Source organism: Homarus americanus, unplaced genomic scaffold (assembly GCF_018991925.1).
Source record: "Homarus americanus isolate GMGI-L3 unplaced genomic scaffold, GMGI_Hamer_2.0 scaffold367, whole genome shotgun sequence".
NCBI lineage: Eukaryota > Metazoa > Arthropoda > Malacostraca > Decapoda > Nephropidae > Homarus > Homarus americanus.
In genome coordinates this window covers 7,230,363-7,254,862 of record NW_024743709.1, presented here as the reverse complement: position 1 = coordinate 7,254,862, position 24,500 = coordinate 7,230,363, and the positions used below count along the sequence as shown (strand labels likewise).

The 24,500-nt window shown below is 36.8% G+C and overlaps 1 protein-coding gene across 1 annotated transcript in view; it reads left to right on the top strand.

Annotated features, from left to right (window-relative positions):
- LOC121877242 overlaps nt 1–23,215 on the top strand; it is an 83,902-nt gene extending 60,687 nt beyond the window's left edge. Inside the window, exons 12-16 of the mRNA XM_042382888.1 lie at nt 501–671; nt 1,572–1,713; nt 19,597–19,818; nt 22,347–22,477; nt 22,913–23,215. Coding sequence (XP_042238822.1) covers nt 501–671; nt 1,572–1,713; nt 19,597–19,818; nt 22,347–22,477; nt 22,913–23,086 — 840 coding nt within the window. The 3' untranslated portion in view covers nt 23,087–23,215. The remainder of the gene's footprint in view (nt 1–500; nt 672–1,571; nt 1,714–19,596; nt 19,819–22,346; nt 22,478–22,912) is intronic.
- Nucleotides 23,216–24,500: the final 1,285 nt, after the last annotated feature.

Here is a 24,500-nt window from a genome sequence, read left to right as displayed (position 1 = left end):
ATTAAAACTTACACTAATCACTCATTTGGGAGGAATTTTTATTTTCATTGTTATTTAATTTAGGTGCTAGTTAGTTGAATCTACCAGTTGCCCAGATATTGGATAACTGGAATTCTACTGTACTAGTATATATACTGTAGTTACAGTTGCAGGACTTGTTATCTTCTAGGAGAAATGTCCGAATCATTGGTAAAAGAGAAGTTGACTGATGAACGACTTCACTTCCGTAGCTTTACAATTTGATGTGACATTCCTGTTTCAGAGCACACACGCACATTGTTGTCCTTACTGTTGTATGTGTAAATTATATCAATGGCTGGCAAGCTTAAAAGTGAGTATTTTGTGGTGCTGAGAAGAAAAAGAGAGACCCATTTTCGATTTTCTATGCATTATTTAAGCATTTCCGACTTACGACCATTTCGACTTACGACCTGGATGTCCGTCCCTAACCCCGTCGTAAGTCGGGGAGCAACTGTAATTAATATATTTGGGTATTGCAGATCATCAAGTCACAAGATGGTGTGTGTCATGCCCCGGCACTGAAGCCTGACAAATGGGTACCACTTACCCTCAAGTCATACACTAATGTGAGTGACAAGATGGGAGCTTTTGTTTTCTCTCTGCCTCATGATACTGACCATACAGGATGCTTTGCTGGACAGTATGTTGTGGTAAGTGAACCACCCACATCACATTATGTGTAGAATAACTTATCAAGGGGTTGACTACTAAACACCTGTGCTTTTTTTTTTTTTTTTAGAAAGATGCTGATAAGATGCAAGGTGAAAATAGGTCCAAGAGGTCATAACAAAGACATTCAGAATTTACTTGTATGTTGAATTAGCCAACTAGAGAATCTCTGGTAGTTTTATTCCAACCAAAGTAACACTGGAATAATAACATTGTAGTGAAGATAAATAAGCTATCAGCAGTGAGACTACTTTTATGCTTCTGGTACAGCTTGGTGGTACTGCTGTAATGCACTTAACTCTCACCAATATGTCAAGGGTTCAAGTCTCGGCTCGGACACACATGAGAAGGGTGTTATCCAGTGTGACCATACCAAACACCACAGGTTTCCCGGTCCCCAGTTTCCTCCTGTACTAACACTGGATAGAGCGCTCAAGTGGCTAGTAAGCGGTGACATAACACTGTTTATGTCTTAAAAATTATAACTGACAAATGGGCCCCATTAGAATTGTTGCATTTCCACTGCATTTGAGTGGTGGAATTTGTTTGAATGAAGTGCTTCACCAGGTTAATTCTCACTGGTAGGTCTTAGTGATGCATCATTCGAAACTTTTTGGCATTACCTGTAAGACAGGGAAAAAATAATTACCGTAGCTATGCTAATACTGCTTCTGGCCGTAATTACAAATGTGTCGGATATAAATGTAACGCCCTGTATTATCCATGCTTATTGTATTTTATTGCAATACCTTTTAATCTACTAGTTTTAATAAATTTGATCATTCAATATAACTGAAATATGCTTCTCATTTTCAGAGTTTTGGTTTCATCATTGAGTCTTAAGCATTTAGATAAGTACAGTATCATTATATCTCTTTCAGGTTAAAGTTACCATCAAGGGGAAGGAACAGCTGCGTTACTTCTCACCTGTGTCTTGTCCAACTGACTATGGTTGTATTGAATTGGTTCTGAGATTTGAGACACAGGGGCTTATTTCTAGGCACTTCCAAGCCCTTAAACCAGGTAAGAGAATTCCTTAGTATTGCCCTACCCATAAGATATACGATACTACCACAATCATTTGTTACCATTAGCATCATAGTTAGTTTCTGTAGGCCTGTCTACAGATATAAAGGAAAGCTATGCCAACAAGGAAATGTCACTTCAGTTTATATAGGCTATTAGAATTTATTTTTTTGACACACCTTTACCACTTTCAGAGAAAGGGGTTGCATACAGACTTCCCCTTCTTGATAGTTTAATTTGCATTAGGTGAAATAGTCACATGGATCTATCTCTCTTTAAAAATTTTATTTGCATTCATTGAATATTTTTGGTAATTTTATTTTCATTTTACCTGTAGCTATTTGCATTGACTTATTATACTTTCACAGCAATTACTGTAGTCCAAATGATGAATACAGGTATGTTGGAGGTAAATAACGAATGTGTGAAATGACAATGGGAGATAAATACCATATCTGTTTTAATGTGCTTGCAGTTGCACTTAATAGGATGATATGATTTAATTCTTTTTTCTCAAAGGATTGAACTTTGTTTGAAAAGCCTCATTTATCCTCAATATGTACAGATTTATGGCTTTTGTAGTAGCATGTCAGAAGTGATTACAAAGAATCATAAGCCATAAAGTATTCTATACTTTATCCTCTTTGCCACTGATCTGCTCATTGGCCGTTTGGGCAGTCATTCACTTCTGTTATGCACTGTTGGCATGTACTGGCTCCAGAATTTATCTGTACCTGTGCCAGTGTTGGTCTGGTCTTGAAAGAGTTCGATAATCAAGAAATATTGTACAGTACTCTAAAATGGTTAACATGTGGTCCAAAAATTGCCATCTTGGATTGGAAACTGATGCTGGCCTATCAGTCAATGAAATGTGATAGCAATGAAATTCTGCTACCCTCATTCAGCTGGTTGCCCCTTTATGACCATATTCCCAAGTCATGTGACTTCAGTGGGTTGAGGCTCAACAACTGTCAACATAACTTACAAGTTTTGTCATTTTTCTGCCTTTGGGAAATACACTGATCTGCTTTTCAAAATAAATAAGGATACTTACATTGATCATTATACCATTTGAAGCCATCTGAGTGGTCAGGTTGAGTCGTATAAACACCTGATTATCAATCATTATTGCACTCTTCTGATTTTATCAGTGTGACAGCATCTCCAATAGTGCATCTCTGTTTATTAACCACCACACTTTGTCATTTTCATCACTTTGACATATAAAACATTCGTGGACTAACATATTACATACTTCACTGGTTGTATGTCATTATACAGAAGTAAGGTACAGTTGCAGCCAAAAGTAATCATTCACTCCACCACCTAACCCCTGAAACTGACCTGGTCCTTTCTGCACAGTCCTGTAAGTCACGTGGGGTGGAGAAGGGAAATTGGTTGAATTGGGGGATGGATGTGGGAGGGTGGTATGTAGTGGAAGTTGCTCATCAGAGAAGGAGAAGATTGAAGAAAATGGGGGAAATTTATGAAACACTTAAGGGAAGGATGGATGTAATTTTTTTCACTGTGCTTAAAAGAGTAATAGATGAGGACCTTTATTTTATCATTATTATAATGTGCATCCATTTCCTTATTTATTATTTTTTCAGGTTGTTCAGGTTTTAAATACAGTAACAGTAATTAGATATTTATAATAACGTTGATATGAGGAGAAATATTGAATATGAGGATAAAAATCATGTTTATTTTTAATATTTACCAGCACAGGTCATACAGAATCTCAATAGCCTGTCAAATGTCAGCAAATCATCAAAAATACTCCCAGCGGGTTAACTAACATCTCAATGACTCCAACTTCCCTCTCATTTATGGCATGTTGTAGCCAGCCGTGCACAAACCGATAATTTGCCTGCGACTCACCAATGGACATTCTTTAGCCTTCATCCTGGACTGGGTGTGGAGCAGTGGGCAAACACACTTGCCACTACCACCTCATCACCTCACATTGATTTTCACGACTCTAATAAACATATTATAGGTTGGACAAGTTGCATTCTATCCAACAATTCAGTCATAATTTTTTTTTTTTTATTAATTAATAGTGATTTTTTTCCTCAAGAACAGCAGTGACACAAGGTGGATGTGCTCAAATAATAATTCATTCTTATTTTTTTTCTTCAATTAATGGTGAAATTTGGTGGGATCAACTACTATAATTTAGTACGTTCAGAAGAACACAAAAACCCCAACCGATCTTAGCTAGTACAGTAAATAGCATTCAGAAAAATTTCATTAAAATCATCCAAGAATCATTACTACCACTAATTACCCCGCAATCGAATTGTTAACCATAGATTCTGAATCAACATGTTCAGGAGTACCTATACTGATATTTTGAACAAAATCCCAGTGATCACAAATTTTTGGCCCAAATTGTTCACCATTTATGGTTTTTCAAGGTTGCTTTTTGGTGTTTATATGTTATTCTGGATATACAGTCATGCGCTGGTTAACTTCCGACCGAACAACGTCCAATCGCATATACGTGATGCCTGCTGGACCACCACTCCACGACCCCCTGACGGAGACACGATGATCCTCCCCATACTGGTCAGATATTATGTGTTAAAGGAATATGCTTCCTTACTTAGGCTTTTTTTAAGCATTTGCCTACAGGCAAAATGTTAACCTACATCTATTGATGATAAAATATTTCACCTACAAATTGACAATAACACATTGCTGTAATCAGACATATCTAGTTGCCTCAACAATTGCACCCCCAATTGCAATTGGGGTTGCATTTTCAAATTCTATGGCATTACTAAAAATAGTAAAGTTTCTGGTGCACTCTAAGATTAAGAGAGAAAACGGAGGACTCAGGCGTCCTGATGTGAGAGAAAACGGACTCGTATGACGGGGACCAAATAAAAAAAGCATAGCTACATGTTTTGTGGACTGCAGTATTAAGCGTACCCTTTTCATCACTTTGTAATAGACCTAGTCATGCCTATGTGTGTTTATGATATTTACCATAACATTATATATATATTTAGTGGGTCTAAATGGTCGTAAAATGGGAACCTTGGGGTTGGGTCTTGGGTGCCTGACCCAATTAGAATAAATCCCATAGGTTCTGTACTTTCGTTGTCGGCGGGGTCTCAATTAGGCGCGATAACCAAGGGATGACTGTACTGTACTGTACAGTATATACTTGTGACACTGGCCAGTTGCTTCTGGTGTTATGGTACAGGGATACCAAGTGACAGCACAAGGATCCCGCTTCCTCTATCAAGGAATAAACAATTAAAATTTAAATTGAAAAAAAAAAACATTCAAATAAATTACTATCTTACAAGAATCCCTCCAATGTAAGTTATATTTACCCAGGTCGTTTGGGTGGAAAATTATGAGAAGAGCTTAGTCAATCTTAAGTAATAATAAATAAACATGCAGGCAGGCCTTCAGCGCCAACTGTGAAATCTTATCTCAAATAAATAAATAAATAAATAAACAACCAAACAAACAAACAAACGCCAGACATTCTGTCACCTCACCTCCCCCCCCCCCTCGTGTTCCAAGATAAAAGAATGGTGATTTCTTTGTTTATTTTATATAATATCTCCGACTAAAGTTAGGACAATATAATTTTCATTGCTGAAATCCTTGCAAGACAGAGATTAATTTGAATATAAGCGTCATATATTTTGCTCAAGATATAAAAAATGTAGTACATTAGTGTACAATACTGTAGTACATTTTATAAAAAGTTTTTCAACTGTATTTTTGGGTAGATTTACAGAAATTTCTTCATTTATTTTCATCCATTTACATTCACACACCATACTAAAAGAAACGTAAAATAAATTAGTGCAATGCTGGAGTGCACATGTACTAATTTGATTACGGTACTAAAATTGTTATGTCAAGTGCGAATTACAACATGTTTATATTCAAATAAATCAGTACAGGTTGTACCTCTCTAGTCCGGCAACCTCGGGACCTGACCGGTGCCGGACCATGGAAATTCACCCTTTTCCTGGATAGATAGTGACTTGTGCTTATGCCTGGAAGCACTAGCACCATTTTCTCTGCGTCATGGTCTCTTTGAAGACATATTGAAGGGTTAAATGTCGTATAGTAGCTTCTCAAATTTCGCGAGTTTTTAATTCTTAACGTATTTTATTGGAACACACAAAAAAATAAATAAATAAAAATTTTGACGGCGGAAACTTGAATTTCGACGGGTTTGAACGGCCCGCCAACGTGCAGACGACATGCATAATCGTGTAAACAGCGTCATTTCTCTTATGTACAAAAGATTCATTATTGTTTATTACTGAATGTCTTTTTTATTGAATTAATGTTTATGTGTGCAAAATGAGCAATACAATTCATTAATAATACGTAGAAAATTAAAACACATGAGGAAATGACACAACATTGTTTTCGTTGATTACAAAACCAGTTACTGACTGGTTCTACATATAAAACTGAAGAAAATAAGACCTTGGTTGTAGCTGTAGTAAAATAAATATGGTTGTTTTAAGTAATGTTATTTAATGTTAATAAATGGAACAATAGAAGTAGCCAACGATAATGGTAAAGAAAAAGAGAGATCGCATATGTAAGTGCGCATGCGCACACGTGAAAACATATCGTCATTACTTTACATAAGAATATGAAAGCAACACTTATTTACTGTTCATATATATTTTAATTAATGTTTCTGAATTTGTTTTTATTGAATTAATGTACGTGTGTGCAAAATTAACAATACAATTTATTAATAATACGTGGAATATTAGAGGAGACGAGACGGCTGCCGGCATTGTTTATGTTAAAGCTTACGAAACCAGTGACTGATTGGTTCTACATATAAAACTGAAGAAAATAAGACCCTGAGTTTAGCTGTAGTAAAATTAATGTAAAAAAATGAATATGGTTGCTTGAAGTACCTGTAATGTTATTTAATGTTAATAAATGGAACAATATAAGTAGCTAACCATTAATGGTAAAAAAAAGTGAGACTGCGCGTATGTAAGTGTGCACATGTGAAAACATATCGTCATTACTCTACATAAGAATATGAAAGCAACACTTATTTACTGCTCATATATATATTGAAGGGTTAAATGTTGTACTCTGTATAGACAAGCAGAGAGAGAGAGAGAGAGAGCAGCCGAACTGCCGGATGTAAACAAACCTTAATTTCCCGCGGCTTTGTTTTATTTTTTTTGTTTTTTAAGGGGATTAGCCCACCCGGGCATAGGTCACTGACCCACATTGGGGCCTGAGGGGCAAAAATTTAATACTCCTGTAATAATAATTCAGATAAGTAAAAAAAAAAAAAAAAAAAGCTGCCTATCTACCTATTGGACAAACTAAAATCGTTCCGGACCACAGGAGTTTCCAGACCACAGAATGCCGGACTAGAGAGGTACAACCTGTATCTTACAAGGATCCCAGCTATGTTAATTATATTCTCCTAGGTCAAATCACTGGCATTTTAAAATGAGAGAAGCTTAGTAGGACTGTTAAATAAACACAGAGACCTTCGCCTCAAACTTATCACCTCAAACCCCCCCAACCCCTCGCTGGGTGGCGTGGTTGGTTCCGTCAGTCCCCCCCTCCCAGCCAGGCTTTTAAGCTTACAGTTTTTATCTTATATAATATCTCAGACTAAAGTTAGGAGATTATAATTTGCATTGCTGGAATCCTTGCAAGACAGCCAATAATTTGAATATAAACGTCATATATTTTGCTCAAGAGATAAAAATTTTTGTGCATTAGTGTACAGTACTGTAGTACATTTTATAAAAAAGTTTTTCAACTGTATTTTTGGGTAGATTTACATAGATTTCTTCATTTATTTTCATCCATTTACATGCACACACCATACTAAAAGAAACTTAATATAAATAAATGACCTTAGTGCAAAGCTGGAGTCCACATGTACTAATTTGATTACGGTACTAAAATTGTTTTGTCTAGTGCAAATTATAGCATGTTTATATTCAAATTAATCAGTATGTTACAAGAATCCCAGCAATGTTAATTATATTCACCCAGGTCATTTCACTGGCTTTTTATGAGAGAGAAGAAGTCACCTAAGAACTGATAAATATACACGCGTTAGACCTGGGCCTGTGCCAACTGTCAAACATACTACCTCCCCTCCCCCCACGCCCCCTCGCTCGCTCCCACCCTCTCTCTCCCCCATCTGCTCGGCGTTGCTGGAATCCTTGTAAAACAGTGAATAATTTTAATATAAACGTCATGTATTTTGCACAAGAGATAAAAATTAATCACCTGTATCACATTACAGTAGTGATTTAAGAGTAAAAGTGTATATGTACGTATATAGTATTCCACATACACGTAAGTATAAATAAAAAGTTTGTGATGATCGGACAACGTCCATTTCGGTTAACGTCACGTTTCCAAGAACGCATCTAGGACGTTAACCGGCGCATGACTGTACTTAAGTAGTTAGACACATGAAATTTAAATTCCAAGGTTTTTTCAACCCAGATATCCTATAAGGGGTAACATAGCATTTTGGCTGTAATCTTGATCTCACCGATTTTGTTCAAAATCTCAATATATATCCTCCTGAACATCTTGATAAAGGATCTGTTGTCCACTGTTTGATATATGTATAATTACTTGTCCTAATGACCTAAATTATTTTAATTACTTTTGCAAAGCTAATTACTTGCCACCTATGGTTTTCCAAGGTCAATTTTTACTGTGTTATTCTCAGTGAAATTAAGTACTATAGTCAGACACATTAAATTTCAATTCTGAGAGAAAGGTGTTTTCGACCCAAAAAAGAGCCATAATCTTCATCTCACGGAGATTTTTTTACAATCTTAATACCTGTACTGTATATGTACTCCTTAACTTGCTGATTAAGGATATTTCATCCACCGTTTGATATATGTACAGGAAAGCCTCCGATAACAATGGTTCTACTAACAACGATTCATATTTAAGACCCTGGTTAATTTAGGACCCAATTCAATTTACACCATTATTTTCTTCGTATTTACGACAAAAATATTATAAAAAGTAAAGTAATATTACATTTTCCTATAAATAATAACTAAATCCCAAAATGTATTTTGCAAAAAAAAAAAAAAAAAAAAGAGCCTTGAGCACAGACACTGCCAGGCTTGTGAGTGGTGATGCCAGCATAAACAGTCGCAGCTTGGCGGGCCTTTTGTTTTCAAACATCTGAACAGGAAAAGGAGAAAAACATTCAGGTTTCTTACGGCATTTTTTGCGTCCCTATTCAACATGAGCAAGTGATAGTAATGCTGGTTCAAAAGCTAAAAGAAAGTGTATAAGCTTAGCCAAGAAACTAGATGTGTTAAAACGATATGAAAAAGGTGAGGTCTCTGGATATTATATAGAGTAAGCAATGAATATATTTTCTGAAGTGGATCCATTAACAGAACGAAGCATTAAAATTAACAAGGACGTGAAAAATGCACGTGATCTCTACATAAAGATGTATAGTTATGAACTGGCCCTTTAACTATTGATTCTTGATGAGTTAATGGGGCTGGAACATGTAAAAGTATATAGGGTTTTAGTAGCGAAACCCAACTGTCTTTCTTCTATTTATTAAGAAAATATATTATATACAGTTCCAAGTGTATATCATCGCAACTTAATCACTGTAGCTATGAGTGTTAAATGAGGACGGAGCCTATGTTAAATAGCTCTTCTAAAATATGTCCTGTTGGGGTGAGGGGTTGAGTAAGAGTGCCTGCATTAGCCGGCTTCTATGTGCTGACCTATCATTCTTAGGGCCGCTCCTCAAGGAACTTGCCCATCACGTAATGTGACCATGTCACCTCATAGCCAGTGGAAAGTTACAGGGGGTAATATGATTATATAAACTTAATGTACTGCCCTGACATTTATATAAAAACTAAGGGGCTGATACAATGAGAAAAGAAAGCGGCTGTGAAAGGTTCTTTCGACAGCTTTATTATTTGAAGGCTTAAACCATCAACTTCAGCTACACCATCAAATTCAGTCTTAAGCAGCTTCAGCAACAACTTCAGTTTCAGTAACGGTTTCAGCAACAGCTATGATATCTTTATGGAAAGCTTCAGTTTCAGCCAGAGTTGAACCTGATGACTTTGTCATCTGAGTAAAAACTCGCACAATATTCATTGGCTGTCCTTATAAAACAAAAAACAAAAACTCAATCTAAAGGACATAAATAAACAAATAAATACTTCGCTAGACCTTCTACACAACTGTCAAACATGTCCGCTCCCCTCCCTCCCTCCTTCCCTCCCTCCCATCTTCCCAGCCAGGGTTTGGTGGCTGACAGTTTTTATCTTGTATAATGTTACAAAATAAAGTTAGCAGAATATAATTTGCATTGCTAGAATTCTTGCGAATAATTTGAATATAAACGTCATATATTTTGCACAAGGTAAAAAATTTTGCCATTTGTAAGAAGTTCCCTAATTAGAACTAAAATTTGTCTAATACAAACTATAGCATGTTTATATTCAAATTAATCACTGTCTTATAAGAATTCCAGCAATGTAAATTATATTCTCCCCGGTCATTTCTGTGACATTTTATAAACAAAAAACAAAAGCTCAATCTAAAGGACATAAATAAACAAATAGATACTTCACTTGATCTTTGGCCCCAACTGTCAAACTGTCACCTCCACCTCCATTCCCCCCTCCCCCCTTTCCTCCCCCTGCTCCCAATCTTCCCAGCCAGGGTTGGATGGTTATAGGTTTACAGTTTTTATCTTATATAATATCACAAACTAAAGTTAGCAGAATATAATTTGCATTGCTAGATTCCTTGCAAGACAGCGAATAATATGAATATTAACGTCATATATTTTGCACAAGATAAAATTTTTAGCCCCTTGTAATAAAATTAATTAGAACTAAAATTTATATGTCTAATGTGAACTATAGCATATGTATATTCAAACTAATCACTATCTTATAAGAATTCCAGCAATGTTAATTATATTCTCCCATGTCAGTTCAGTGACATTTTATAAGAGACAAACTTAGTCACTCTTAACCGTATTGCGTCAGCAAAGTTAATAAAGTCTCTCCTCGACTTACGACGGAGTTAGGGACCCAAATCCAGGTCGTAAGTTGAATCGGTCATAAGTTGAAAATGCGAAAATAATACATAGGAAATCTAAAATGGGAGTCTCATTTTCTTCTCAGCACCACAAAACTCACTTTTAAGCTTGCCAGCCATTTTAAAGGGAATTTCAAACAAAAAATTTGTCAGTACAAAGCGCTATCACTAATGTCGGGACTCAAAAATACGTAATTTGAAAAAAATTTGGTACTACTGAGGCGGTCGTATGTCCGAGTGGTCGTAAGTCGAGGAATACCTGCAATTATGTTCGGCTGGCATCGGCAATTTTTTTTGCTTTTGGATTTTGGCTGAAATGGACTTATACAGTGGCCCCTCGGTTAACGAACTTAACTGCTGCTCTGAAGGTCATCGTTTTGTTAATCAACGTCATAATCCCTAAAATGTTCGCTAACTTAAACCATTATTTCAATGGGTTTTTGCATTGGTTCCAGAGCTCACCGAAATTTCCTAACTCGTCAAAAATGGCGGTATCCGCATTTACTTGAGGTGGCGTAGAAGGCCCTGACGATGGGTGGGGATGATGACGAAGGTGGAGGTGCAGGAGGAGAAGGGAAGAGAAGGAAGTGGAGGAGGAGAAGCATTTACTGTTTGAAGGTGAGTCACCTTCCGGCGTGAAAGTCGTTTAGAACCTTGACTGATAGACTTCCACCATGAACATCCTCTTGAAGTGGAAGGTTGCATCTTGTTCCCTCTGCTTTTTACTGAAGAAAGTGCCACTGTGGTCTGTGGGGCACTTGTCCTCTCACTATTAATCTTAGGTGTTTAAAGAAGGAGACCACCGAGTCTCAAATATTACGGCCAAAGTTAGTTCAGCTTTTTCCACTTCTGGGTGTTTTAACAGTTCCCCGAACTTCCCCTATGGTAAATCACATTCAACTGTTTAGCTGACATATGGTCACCACTTTCAATTCTCCTGCCCACTGTCAAAGGCCTCTACCCGCACATCTCATCCAGTTTCTTCTGTCATTAGGAGTAAAGTTCTCGCGATACATCGCGCCTTCCACATCCTCTTTCTCCACTTCAAGACCTAACGACTGACTATCGGACACAATCTCTGGTCCAACTCTGAAGTCATTCAATCCCTCAAAATCATGGACTACTGATGGGCCACAGTTGCTTTCCATGGCGAAGAATTGAGGAAGTTCTATTGGAGACTTTCTACATGATGACACAATCAATTCCACAGCCTCCAGGATTATTGAATTGTGTCTTCAGAACTACTCTAGTGTTAGTTCAGATCACTAGTTGCCTGATGACACTTCCCAAACATTTTTCTTCTTATGCCAACTTCTGAAGTTGCTGACTGCATTCTGGTCCATTGGCTGTATGAGTGATGTAGTGTTTGGAGGCAAAAACAACACTTTCTGCAAAGTCAAATTTATAATTCCAAATTTCTGGCAAGGAGTCAGGTCATGACCAGAGCATTATCCATGAGGAGAAGAGCCTTAAAGGAAGCCGACAGGAGCAGTTTCCTGACAGAGGGCAAACACACTCAACAACAACCCATTCATTAAAAGAAGAACCAGTCTTGTCACCCATGCCTTTACGCAAGTTGATTCCAATAAACCCAAGCATTGTTCTTACCACTTTGCTGCTTGAATACCCTGGGGCTTTGTAGAGGGTAGACAGTTACAGGCTTCAAATGAAATCCCCTGGAAGCACTGGCACCAAGCACAGAGGAGACGGCCCTTCAAGGGCTAGTTTGCTTCCAGGTAAAGAGTAGCTTCATCCTGGTGAGCGAATGTTCTTAAGAATTTTTTCCAGAACAACAGCCCAGTTTCGTCAATATTGAACACTTGCTGTGAAGATAATTTTCCATCAATTTTTTTAACTAATTAAAAACTTTTGCTGCCCTTCTTTATCAAAGCACTAGTAGCTTCACCTATGCCCACAATAACATTAAATGTCACTTCTTTTCTTGGTAACAAATTTTAACCAGTTTTGCTAGCCCGAAAATCTTCAAATTCTGTCTTGAAGAAGTCTGTGGGTTGATCTGTCTTTAAATGTTCAGCAATCTCCCCTGGCTCTTTCACAAATGAAATCATGAACCACCATCTGTTTTTTCAATCAGATGATAAGTAACCCTCGTCGGAAGCGATTAGAGATCTACTTTTAAACACTCTTGTAGATTTGTTCTCACGCTCACTTCCTTGTAATTTGTCTTTTTAGTGGAAGAATTGTTTATTGCTGATGCCGAAGATGCCATATCTTTACATGCATTTGATTAATACCTTGCTCGTGTTTTTTTTATTATTTCGCTTTATTTGATTGGAAATCACTTTTCTGATCTCTTAGGCCCCATATGATCTTAAACAAATGGCAAACATGTGATTTTTTCAAAGTTAAACTTAGCTGTAAATAAAGAATATTTCTTTTAGTAACACTCAGAATTGCACTATATATTTCAATATAAAATAATTTTCAAAATGACCACAATTTGCTTGGAACACAGAAAAAGCGCCGCTTAGTTGAAGAGAGTCTCACAAGATATGTTACTTCCAGTGAAAACAGAGAGAGACTGACGCCTGTTTACAAGCAGAGGCTGATGCCGCAGACAAACTATTCACTACTTCCTAATTGTTCAATAATTGCTAAAAATGACTAAAATTGAATATTGAACTTCTCTTTAAAAATTATTGAATAGTATAAACTTTGATATTTACAAAATAGTAAGGAATTTAAGCCCCAGAACCATTAATGCATTGGGCGGACTGATATCAAAGCTAAGGTTCGCCAGTAAGCCGAAAACATGTTGAGGTCGGTTCGCAGAAGTCTGCTTGCTTTAAATTTCTTTTTTTCGTTAAACGTAATTGAAGATCCCATGGAAGGCAGTTCAAGACCGAAATTACGTTAACCGAGGTGTTCGTTAAACGAGGGGTCACTGTACCACATATAATGAAGGAAAACATAATTTAGCAACTCACCAGACAATGGAAGGTGTAGTTATGCCCAGTGTTGTACGTGTCAACGAAAAAAAGTGGCTCTGCCACTGTCAGCGTAAACGGACAAGAAATTTGATGCTGTCAGCTTCGACGTAAACGATTTCATAAATTGATGCCATTAGCGTTAGGGTCAACGAAGTTAGTGATGTACAAATGCAGCCCCGAAATGCGTATTCTCCTGTGTATGGGATAACATATGCAAATCAAAAAATACTCATTCATTTTTAATCATTTATTATGATTTATATTATATTTTAATTATTCATTTGTTCCCTGCAAGAATACTAGCATTTCAAAATGCTTATCGCTCATTCTGCTGTGCTTGGGCCTCAAGACGTCCTTGCCCATGGAGAACATGCGCTCCATGGCAGCACTAGAGGGAATGGGGGTGTTGTATTTGATGAACAACTCTCTCATGGCCTTGTTAGGGAAGGTGTCCTTGTCGACAGTTTTTTTCAACGGTTTCTTCCCCAGGAAGCACTTGAAAAGGTCAGTATTTTTTTTCATTCTGCCAAGGGCGATAACGCAAAAATTTTTCCCGGTCGTCTTTATAACAAGATAATTGAAAATCGAATGGAAAAATCAGAAATTTTAGAAGTTGACGAACAAATTGATGCTTGACGTTCGCCGGTGAAAAGTTGACTGATTCACCTGTAGCATCACCTGCCCAAAAATTGATGGCGCTAAAGCACAAAAGTTGCCACCATCCATTGACGGCAGTAATTAACGGCGCTAACGCATAACACTGGTTAGTTAACCATGGTGAACGTGGTTATGCCGTTGAAAGTTTACGCCAGAGAACCCGTAGAGTTTTAGTAATCATTTATTACATTGTTTTGAGTACATGTACAGTACTACAGCTTTTCCCTTAGGACAGTAAAAGATGTAAATGAGTAAAAATGAATGAAGAAATTTCTGTAAATCTACCCAAAAATACAGTTGAAAATTTTGTACAACACTACAGTCGGCCCTTAACATACGTGGGTTTAGCATACGCTGATTGCCCCGCCGAGAATATTCTGTACATTGAAGAAATTGAAGTATTATCCACATACATGCACCGAACACAGACACCCCTGCAATCCCACACACACACATGCACACACACACACACACACACACACACCACACACACACACACACACACACACACACACACACACACACACACACACACACGCATAGCTGTCCCTCACTCAGTCAGTCTCGCTGTAACCACGCTTGTGTTGACATCAGCATTGTAGTTGCAAAAATATTACATTTCCGTGAAAGTATTATATCAAGCCCAGTATGAATAGAATATCACTAATATAAGAGTATTTTAACCGAAAACTACTAAAAAAACGAGTAACATATCTTGAACATCGGAAGGTTAGGTAAAGTCTTTTGTTTTCATGTAGTTTATCCTAATTTACATTCAAATGCATTACGTTTCAGCAAAACTACTATTAATTTCTGAGAATATGGAAATGTAATATTTTGCTGAAATGACGTACGCATTACAGTGGAAAGTGACGAAAGCAATGACTTTCGCTTTCTTTCCTTCAAAAGATGTTACCGTAATCGCTTTTCGAATGGTTTTCAGTTAAAAACTGTTGTATTACAATAATATTCTATCCTAATTCACTTGTGATGCAACAGTTTTTTTAACTGAAAACTATTCAAAAAGCGATTACGGTAACATCTTTTGAACGAAAAAGCAAAAGTCATTGTTTTCGTCACGATTTTATCCCACTTTCCACTGTAATACGTACGTCATTTCAGCAAAAATATTACATTTCCGTGAATGCATTATATCAAGCACAGTATGAATAGAACATCTTTGTAATATAACAGTATTTTAACCGAAAACTATTAAAAAAACGAGTAACATCTCTTGAACATCGGAAGGTTAGGTAAAGTCTTTTGTTTTTGTCATGTATTTTATCCTATTTTACATTGAAATACATCACGTTTCAGCAAAACTACTATTTATTTCTGAGAATATATTCATTCAGGCACAGTTTAGGTAAAATATACATGTGCTGTAACATTTTTTTAATTGAAAATGATTCAAAAAACACGTACCCTCTAGCCCTGTTCAAGGAGAAGACTGGGAGGAGCTGTTTGGTGTTAAGACGATGACAAGGAAAATGATTTTGATGGATTTTAATGAAAATATTCAGAAATATGGTATCGCCGTATTTATTCAAGTGAATTAGGATAGAATATTATTGTAATACAACAGTAGTGACGATGTGAGGAGGAGGCGGAGGGATAGAGCGGGAGGAGGCGGGGGATAGAGCGAGGAGCGGGGAGGAGGCGGAGGGATAGAGCGGGGAGGAGGCGTAGGGATAGAGCGGGGAGGAGGCGGAGGGATAGAGCGGGGAGGAGGTGACTGGCGGGAGCAGGGACGAGTGGAGATGCCAGCCAGTACATTACAGGTGTATTAATTGTTTTTATAGCTATTTTTGCATTTTAATATTAAATACTGTACATTACGTTCCAACAAAACTACCATTTATTTCTGAGAACATGGAAATGTAATATTTTTGCTGAAATGATGTACGTATTACAGTGGAAAGTGGGATAAAATTGTGACGAAAGCAATGACTTTCTCTTTCTTTCGTTCAAAAGATGTTACCGTAATCGCTTTTCGAATGGTTTTCAGTTGTGGGATTATAAGGCTAATGATAGGATAGAATATTATTGAAATACAGTACGTGTACAACAGTTTTTTAACTGAAAACCATTCGAAAAGCGATTACGGTAAAATCTTTTGAACAACGAAAGAAAGCGAAAGTCATAGTTTTCGTCATGATTTTATCCCATATTCCACTGTAATATGTACGTCATTCCAGCAAAAATATTACATTTCCATATTTATTTCCGAGAATATATTCATTCAGTCACAGTTAAGGTAAAATATACTTGTGATGTAATATTTTAATGAAAATACGGTATCGTAGCAAAAATACGCGGATTTTTAACATCCACGGGTATCTCTGTTACGTAACCCCTGCGTATGTTAAGGGCCGACTGTATAATGTACTCAAATTTATATCTCTTGTGCAAAATATATGGTCTAGATTCAAATTATTTGCTGTCTTGCAAGGATTCTAGCAATGCAAATAATATTCTAACTTTAGTCTGATATTTTATAAGATAAAAACTTTAAGCCTAAAACCACCAAACCCTGGCTGAGAGGATGGGGGTGGAGGGAGTGGGAGGGGAGGGAGGTGATGTGTTTGTCAGCTGGCGCCGGGAGGTCTAGTGAAGTATTTTTTTTTTTTTTTATTTATATATTTATGTCCTTTAGATTGAGTTTTTGTTTTTTGCTTGTAAATGTCACTGAACTGATCTGGGAGAATATAATTTACATTGCTGGGATTCTTATAAGGTAGTGATTAATTTGAATGTGCTATAATTTGCACTAGATATAAAAAATTTATTTAGAAATTGGAAATTGTTATCTAACCCCCAAGGTAATCTGTGTATACAGTACAGTGATCCCTCGGTTAACGAGCGCCTCGGTTAACGAGATTTCGGGTTATGATTTACCTTCCATAAGGTTCTTAACTTCGGTTAACGAGCAATTCCTCGATTCAAGAGTTTTTAACGAGCGCCCCTCCACATGTTTTCGCTTGTATTTGGCGGTCCACCAGCTGTAGTATTAATCCGCCAATACAGTAATCGGTTCTAGGGCTTAAATTCCTTACTATTTTAGTAAATATCAAGAAGTTTGTACTATTCAATAATTTTAAAAGTTTAATATTAACTTTTTTAGTCATTTTAACAATTATTTAACATAATTGAAGGTAAAGAAACTAGTTTCTGGCGTGCCATCCAGCCTGTTAACACACCAGACAGGCGTTAGTCTCTCTCTGTTTTCAGTGGAGGTAACATCTTGCTTGAGACTCTTCAACTGAACGCTTTTTTTCTGTGTTTCCAAGAAAATTATTGGTCATTTTGAAATTCATTTTACATATTGACAATATATAATGCAGAGTTGATTTAAAGAAAATGATCTTGAATTACACCAAGAGAACTAAAATTTTATGGGTGAAATGGTGCCATGGGGTGACTTCTCTTCCACCCCAATGCCTTCTCTTCTTCTTTCTCCTCCACCCCCATTCTAATTCCCATCATCATCATCCAGGAGCCTTCTACATACACACCTCAAAGTAAGTGTACTTTTCTACCTTTTTTGTTGAATTTAGGCAATTTTCGGTGAGCTGGAACCAATTACCCAAAAAGCCATTGAAACAATGGTTTCGGTTAACGAGCAACCTGCTGGAACGGATTGTGCTCGTTAACCGAGGGACCACTGTAGTTGAAACCGCGTAAGAAAAATATGCGTAAGTTGCGAGTGTACTGTAAAACAAAATATAATTGAAACAAAAAAGTTAATATGATCAATATTTTTTTTTACAAAAACATGCCTCACTGCCACTGGCCTCATTGGACTGGCTGTCAACAGTCTCGGTCACTTCAACTTCCATGTCCAGGTCAGCAGGATCACTGCTACTAGCCACAGACTCCTTCTCCTTCCTCCTCGTCACAAAACGATCCATAATACTAGTAATAACAAGAAACAAAACAACAAGAAACTGACGCCTTAACTGCAATGCTACTGACTGGTTATGATATGAATCATTCCTCCCTCGCTGTAGTTGCCAGATTTCATCTTTCACATAAACTCTAGTTTCTAGAGTTTATGTGAAAGATGAAATCTGGCACCTACAGCAAGGGAAGGGGAGTGAGGGAGCGATGGAGGGGAGGGGGGGCGAGTCTCATCTGGTTTGCAGTTCAGAAATATGCTGCCCGACCTGTATCATTCTGTCAGAAACAGAAATTTTCGTAACGCTCGGCTCTAGGGATGCCCGTTTGTTTATGCGGTCATATTCCAATTTTCAATTATTGCCAAAAAAAATGTGCACATTGCACTTGCGCTTGAAAATGCTTGTAAAAGTTGCGCCGCAACCTTTTGTGGTGCAACTGCCCACCTTTGTGTGTGTGTGTGTATAAATGTATTTATTTTTTGAATTATTATTATTTTATGCATTACTTGTTCTACCAAACACAAAGACAGCCAGGCAGACTGGCGACCAACTGGTGAGTGTTGCCAAGCACTTTTTTATGATAATTTATGCAAATAAAATATTCTAAATAAATTATTTATTGCGAATAAGTATTAAGATCAGTAAATACATACATTATTGGCCACCTCGGACACAAAGGCGAGCTAAAAATAGCTGCTTAGTGCATAGGGACCACGAGCGTCAGCTATCCAAACACTGTCTCCTTATCTCTGCACGGTCACGAAAGTTTCTAGAGGGTCAATATATAGTTCTTGTTAATTATTATTGTTTTATCATTTTACAAGGTTAAAAATTATTTTTGGAAAAGTTGATTTTTTTGAATTTGCCCCCGCATGGGGTGGTACTGCCACCAGCACCCTAACCTGGGGCTTATGGGTTAAAAAAAGAAAAACAAATATGTTGATGAATTTCAGCCTTGACATAATTTGTTTCATGTCAGGCAAGGTCATTGAAGCAACAAATGTAAGCATCTGATCTGGACACTAATCAGGTCTGCACTACTCAGATTAGGATGTTTCTGTTGGCTTCTGAAGACTGACTTCCTTAGGATCCCTCTCATAGCTGAATGAACAGTTGCATAACATTTTAACTTTGTAAAATCAAGCACAATTTGGTGTCTTATTTGAATTCATGGTTAATTCACTGGGAAGAAGAGAACCATTGAGTGAAGAATGAATACATATCTCTCATCCCACATAAAGTAATAAAGCTAATTTATTGTTTTTCAGGTGACAAGGTAGAATTCCAGGGCCCTTGTGGAGGATTTGAATATGAAGAAAACCAATTAGATGAGCTGACTCTGTTAGCATCTGGAGGTGGCATTACCCCAGGCATGCAACTAATTCGCCAAGTCATGAGGAACCCCAGTGATAAAACCAAGATTAAACTTGTATATTTCTCTGAAAATTATGATGAGATTCTCTATCGCGAAGAACTCGACCAGTATGCAGGTAAATAAAGGAATATAAATAAGATATGATTGAATCTTGCTTTCAATTTGCAGTATTAGATGCAAAGTCATTGTAGCCTTTACCTAAATTGTTTAACTGCCTCACTACATATTTCAGGAGGCATATTGACTTGAACCTATCCCTCCATTAATCCATATACAGTCTCTCCTCGACTTACGACGGGGTTCCGTCCCAACGACCAGGTCGTAAGTCGAAAAGGCGAAAATAATACATCTCGAAAGTAATTGATTCTCTTTTTCTTCTTGGCACCACGAGAACTCGCACTTTTACGCTTGCCAGCCATTTTAAAGTGAATTACAAACGAAAATTTTGTCAGTACACAGCGCGATCACTAACAACGACGGCCAAACACTAAGTGAACTGGCTATGACATGGATGCTGTACACCATGAGGCGGCCCAGCCCAAGCTAATGTACAGTGTCACATTACGACCAAGTGTCTGAACTGGGAAATACGTAATGTGAAAAAAATTTTATACGTCCATGGCCGTCATATGTCCGGGTTGTAAGTCGAGGAGAGACTGTATACTAATACCACACTGAAGCTTTTTATAAGCTGCTTGATTGAATCATGCATTTTTCATTGTTATATGACACTCAGTGGGAGCATGCGAGTTTTTTAACACACCTAATTTATTTCAAATAATGTAGGGAGGTCCCGTTGAATGAGCAATGTGTGTTTCAGAGAAGGTGCTCTTTTGGTTAATTTTCATCCAACAGAGCCCATTTTCCCAGAGGATTCCATGCTAAAATTCAAAACATGTTATAGCCAAACAAATTTCTACCCAAAACTTCATGGTTGAAAGCTTAGATGTGCTCCAGCCCCAAGAATTTCAACCCTAAAACTTAATCTCACAAGATTATATGCTGTTTTAATACTGTATACTGTACAGTCAGTTCTCCTATAATGTGGTACAGGTCGTTGCATTCCTGACAAACACCGTGTTACAGAAAAATGGCATTATAATAACAATTTATTCAATGGGAATTAAGTGTATGTTCAAGAGCACCTACATTACTGATAAATTTTCTTTGCAATTTGTTATATTATCGTTAGTTGATGTTATTTTATAATAAATGTGTTTAAGTTTGATATCATTCATTAATAGAATAAAAACATGAAAAGGGGAAAAAAATCTTGTCACAGTGTTAGTGTATGTTATGTGTTAGAAAATGTAGCTGTGGAGGAAGGTGGAATGTGAATAAACTTATAAAAATGTTTGGGAGACAAATACCATAGGGTAAAGCCTGGTTGGTGATAACATGTATGGTGCATATGCAGGATGAACAATGACTGAGGTGTGTAGGATTGTCAAGTTGGACTTTCCTGTTATCAGATCTTTCGAGATTCATTACCACATTGAATGTTTCAATACCAAACTTTTTAGCAACAATACAGTACTGTAAAAAAAAAGTATTAAGGGAAAAGCAATATAACTTAAGTGTAGATAAAGTTCTTTACACAAAATCTGTAATAATTCGGTCAAACATGGCAGTTCACCCCCTATGATCACACATGTTAACTTTGAATTTATTCAGGGTTAGTACCAAATCATTTTCATTTATTACCAAGTGAATTTTTCATTAACAAATTGCCACCGTAGGTAGCATCTAGAAGCGTCTACCAGCATCCCACTTTGTGTGACCCTACGCCTTGGCACGTGTACAACTGCTTATTCCTACTTGCTCCCAAGGGGTCAAAACATAGATTTTACTCATACAGTATTTCACACCACACCATTCCTCAACTTGCTGGTTAAGGTTTATCTTCAAAAATGTAATTTTCAAATATTTAATGATGACCCTTGAAATAATTACAACACATTTAAACATTTTAAAGCACAATTATGATAGGCCTGTAAGTTTTAATTCATGTTTTACCATGAATGTAGACAGGTTTCATCATTCATATACAATACTGTTTGCTTTACACAAAAAACATGTAATTGGCAAAAAAGAAAGCCTGACATTGTGTTTTACCAAAAGTATTTACAATTTAGATTTTGTTCAAATTTCATACTGGTTAAGGATCCAAGTTAAAAAAATTCAAGTTTAAGCTGAATAATTTAAACATTTAGAATATTTAAAATGGGAACTGCAGTGTTTGTCAGATTTAAATACAGTATTCACTTCACCACTTGTGTATGGGAGCCCTTCTCTGCTAAAAATAAATTACCTGTTGTTAGCCAAATAAAATGTTATAAGTGGCATCCCCATAGTGAGGGGGTTAGAGTTAATACATTATTGCAGTTTGGTAGCTGATTACAGTTGGAAGAACTGGATACTCTAGATGTGAACCATCAAGGAGAACAGGATGTGAGTGTTTGCTCCTCTTGGCTACTGCTCCTCATCCCTTAGTAAGTTGCTGTTAAAGGGCCACTGCTAGGAAATTCTTTTTGGCTCTAGAATTTGACATCTCTTCGTGGATGCAATTGGAATCCAAGACACTATTTTTCTTACTTTAAGGAATTCATTATGGGTGTGATAGAATATTTTGTACTCTAACAGCAAAAGATGATCGACTGAAGATCGTATACTCCCTGGGTGAAGCACCTGGGAACTGGGAGGGAGAAGAGGGTTTCATAGACACCCAAATGATTGATAAGCATGTCTCCAAACCCAATGGCATAAAGCACAAGGTAATTAGAATAAAAAAAATTTGAGGCAAGTTTCTGGTAGATGGCTTTGTTTCTGCAAAGTTTTACATACATGAATGTTTGCATTATACTGTAATCACTTAAACTTTAGGATAAGGCAAATACTTTTCAAACTTAGGGACCTTTGATCATAGAACTGGAATTGGTATAGAAAGTTTTTTTTTATTTGAACTCTGCTTTTGTTGCAATTTCAAGAAGTTTAGTCAACCTGATATTGACAAAATAAGTGAATTATCTGTGTAATTGATCAAACTGGAGTAAGTATAATATATTTAATAACCTTCTTAATTGTAGAGTATGTATAAGAAAACATATAAATGTTTACTGATTCTTTGGATATTGTATAATTATAAATGTTCAGTTGTTTATCTTTCTTTTTCCCATGCCAAATATTAACTTAATAAATGTGTTCCACAGATTGTAATGTGTGGCGGCCCAAATATGAGCCTATCGTGCCTGTATTCCCTACGGTCACTTGGCTTCCCCTCTTCGTACATTTTCATCTATGGACAGTTTGGGACAGAACAAGTGAAAACAGTGTATGGCAGAAATGTGAAGCTTTCTAACCATCGCTGTGATAATGCTGTCTAATACATACCACATGGAGTCTGTCAATTGAAGAGAGGTTAAGGTATAAATCTTTGTGTGAGGGATAGTATATGGGAGTATAGACAAAGATGCCAAAAAATATAAGTGAACTATGAATCACATGGTTAACTGACACACCAGAACAAATTTTTAGGGGGAATTCTAGATTCCAATTGGTTGACCATAAAGTTACACAATCGGCTATGTTATGACAGACTTACGGTAATCAACTTATAAACTGCTAATAATACACTGTATTGTACTGTATTGTAAACCCCTATTACTCAAAACTATTTTGTAATGTTGATAGGGTATTTAACTCAAATGTAAACACTGATAGTTAGTCTACCTGTGGGTTATTCAGCTTATAACAGAAACGCTTTCAAAACATATTGACCAATCACAAACGAAGAATATCAGCTGGCTGAGAGTGTGATATTTATTATCAGGTTTTAGCTATGCTTTGAGAGGTGAAAAATGGTAGGATACTTGTATTCCCACCAAGCTGACAGTGCCTTAGGCGTGAGTCAATCAAAGTGACCTCTGATTATGACATCATAGGCATAACTGTGCTGATTGGCTGGAGGCTAGAGGGTAGTGTCCAGCTCGATTTTCAAACTGTAGACATGTGTGTTGGTTGATATATACAGTACAGTAATACCCCGCTTAACACGGTTTCGCTTAGCGCGATTTCACGTATATGCGGTGCCTCGCCAGAGCCGAACTTTTACTTAACGCGGGTTTGGCTCGAGAGCTATTTTTAGATTCGCCCCACCTGCCACCCTGCCTGACTGCCTGCCTGCCTGTTTTAGCTCATAAAATTCATACAAATTACCCGGCCAGAATATAATTTACATTCCTGGAATTCTTACAATATGATGATCATTTTGAATATAAACATCATAGATTTTGCATTAGACATACAAATTTTAGATATAATGTTTACTCTGAGTAAATATGGTATTTTTTGTGCAAAATATATGACATTTGTATTCAAAATATTCCTGGTCTTACAAGGAATCCAGCAATGTCAATTATATTATCCTAACTTTAGTTTGAGGTATTATTTATTACTAAAAAGGTAAATATTCTGGTTTTCCCACACATCTGGTAGGGAGGGTTGGTGGGGGTGGAGGGAGGGACCGACCGACCATCTGTTACGTGTGAAGAATCTTTCTTTTTTTTATTAACTGAAGATATTTGTTTTAGCTCATAAAATTCATACAAATTACCCGGTCAGAATATAATTTACATTGCTGGAATTCTTATAATTTGATGATCATTTTGAATATAAACAACATAGATTTTGCATTAGACATACAAAATTTAGATGTAATGTTTACTCTGAGTAAATATGTTATCTTTTGTGCAAAATATAAAACATTTATATTCAAAATATTCCTGGTCTTACAAGGAA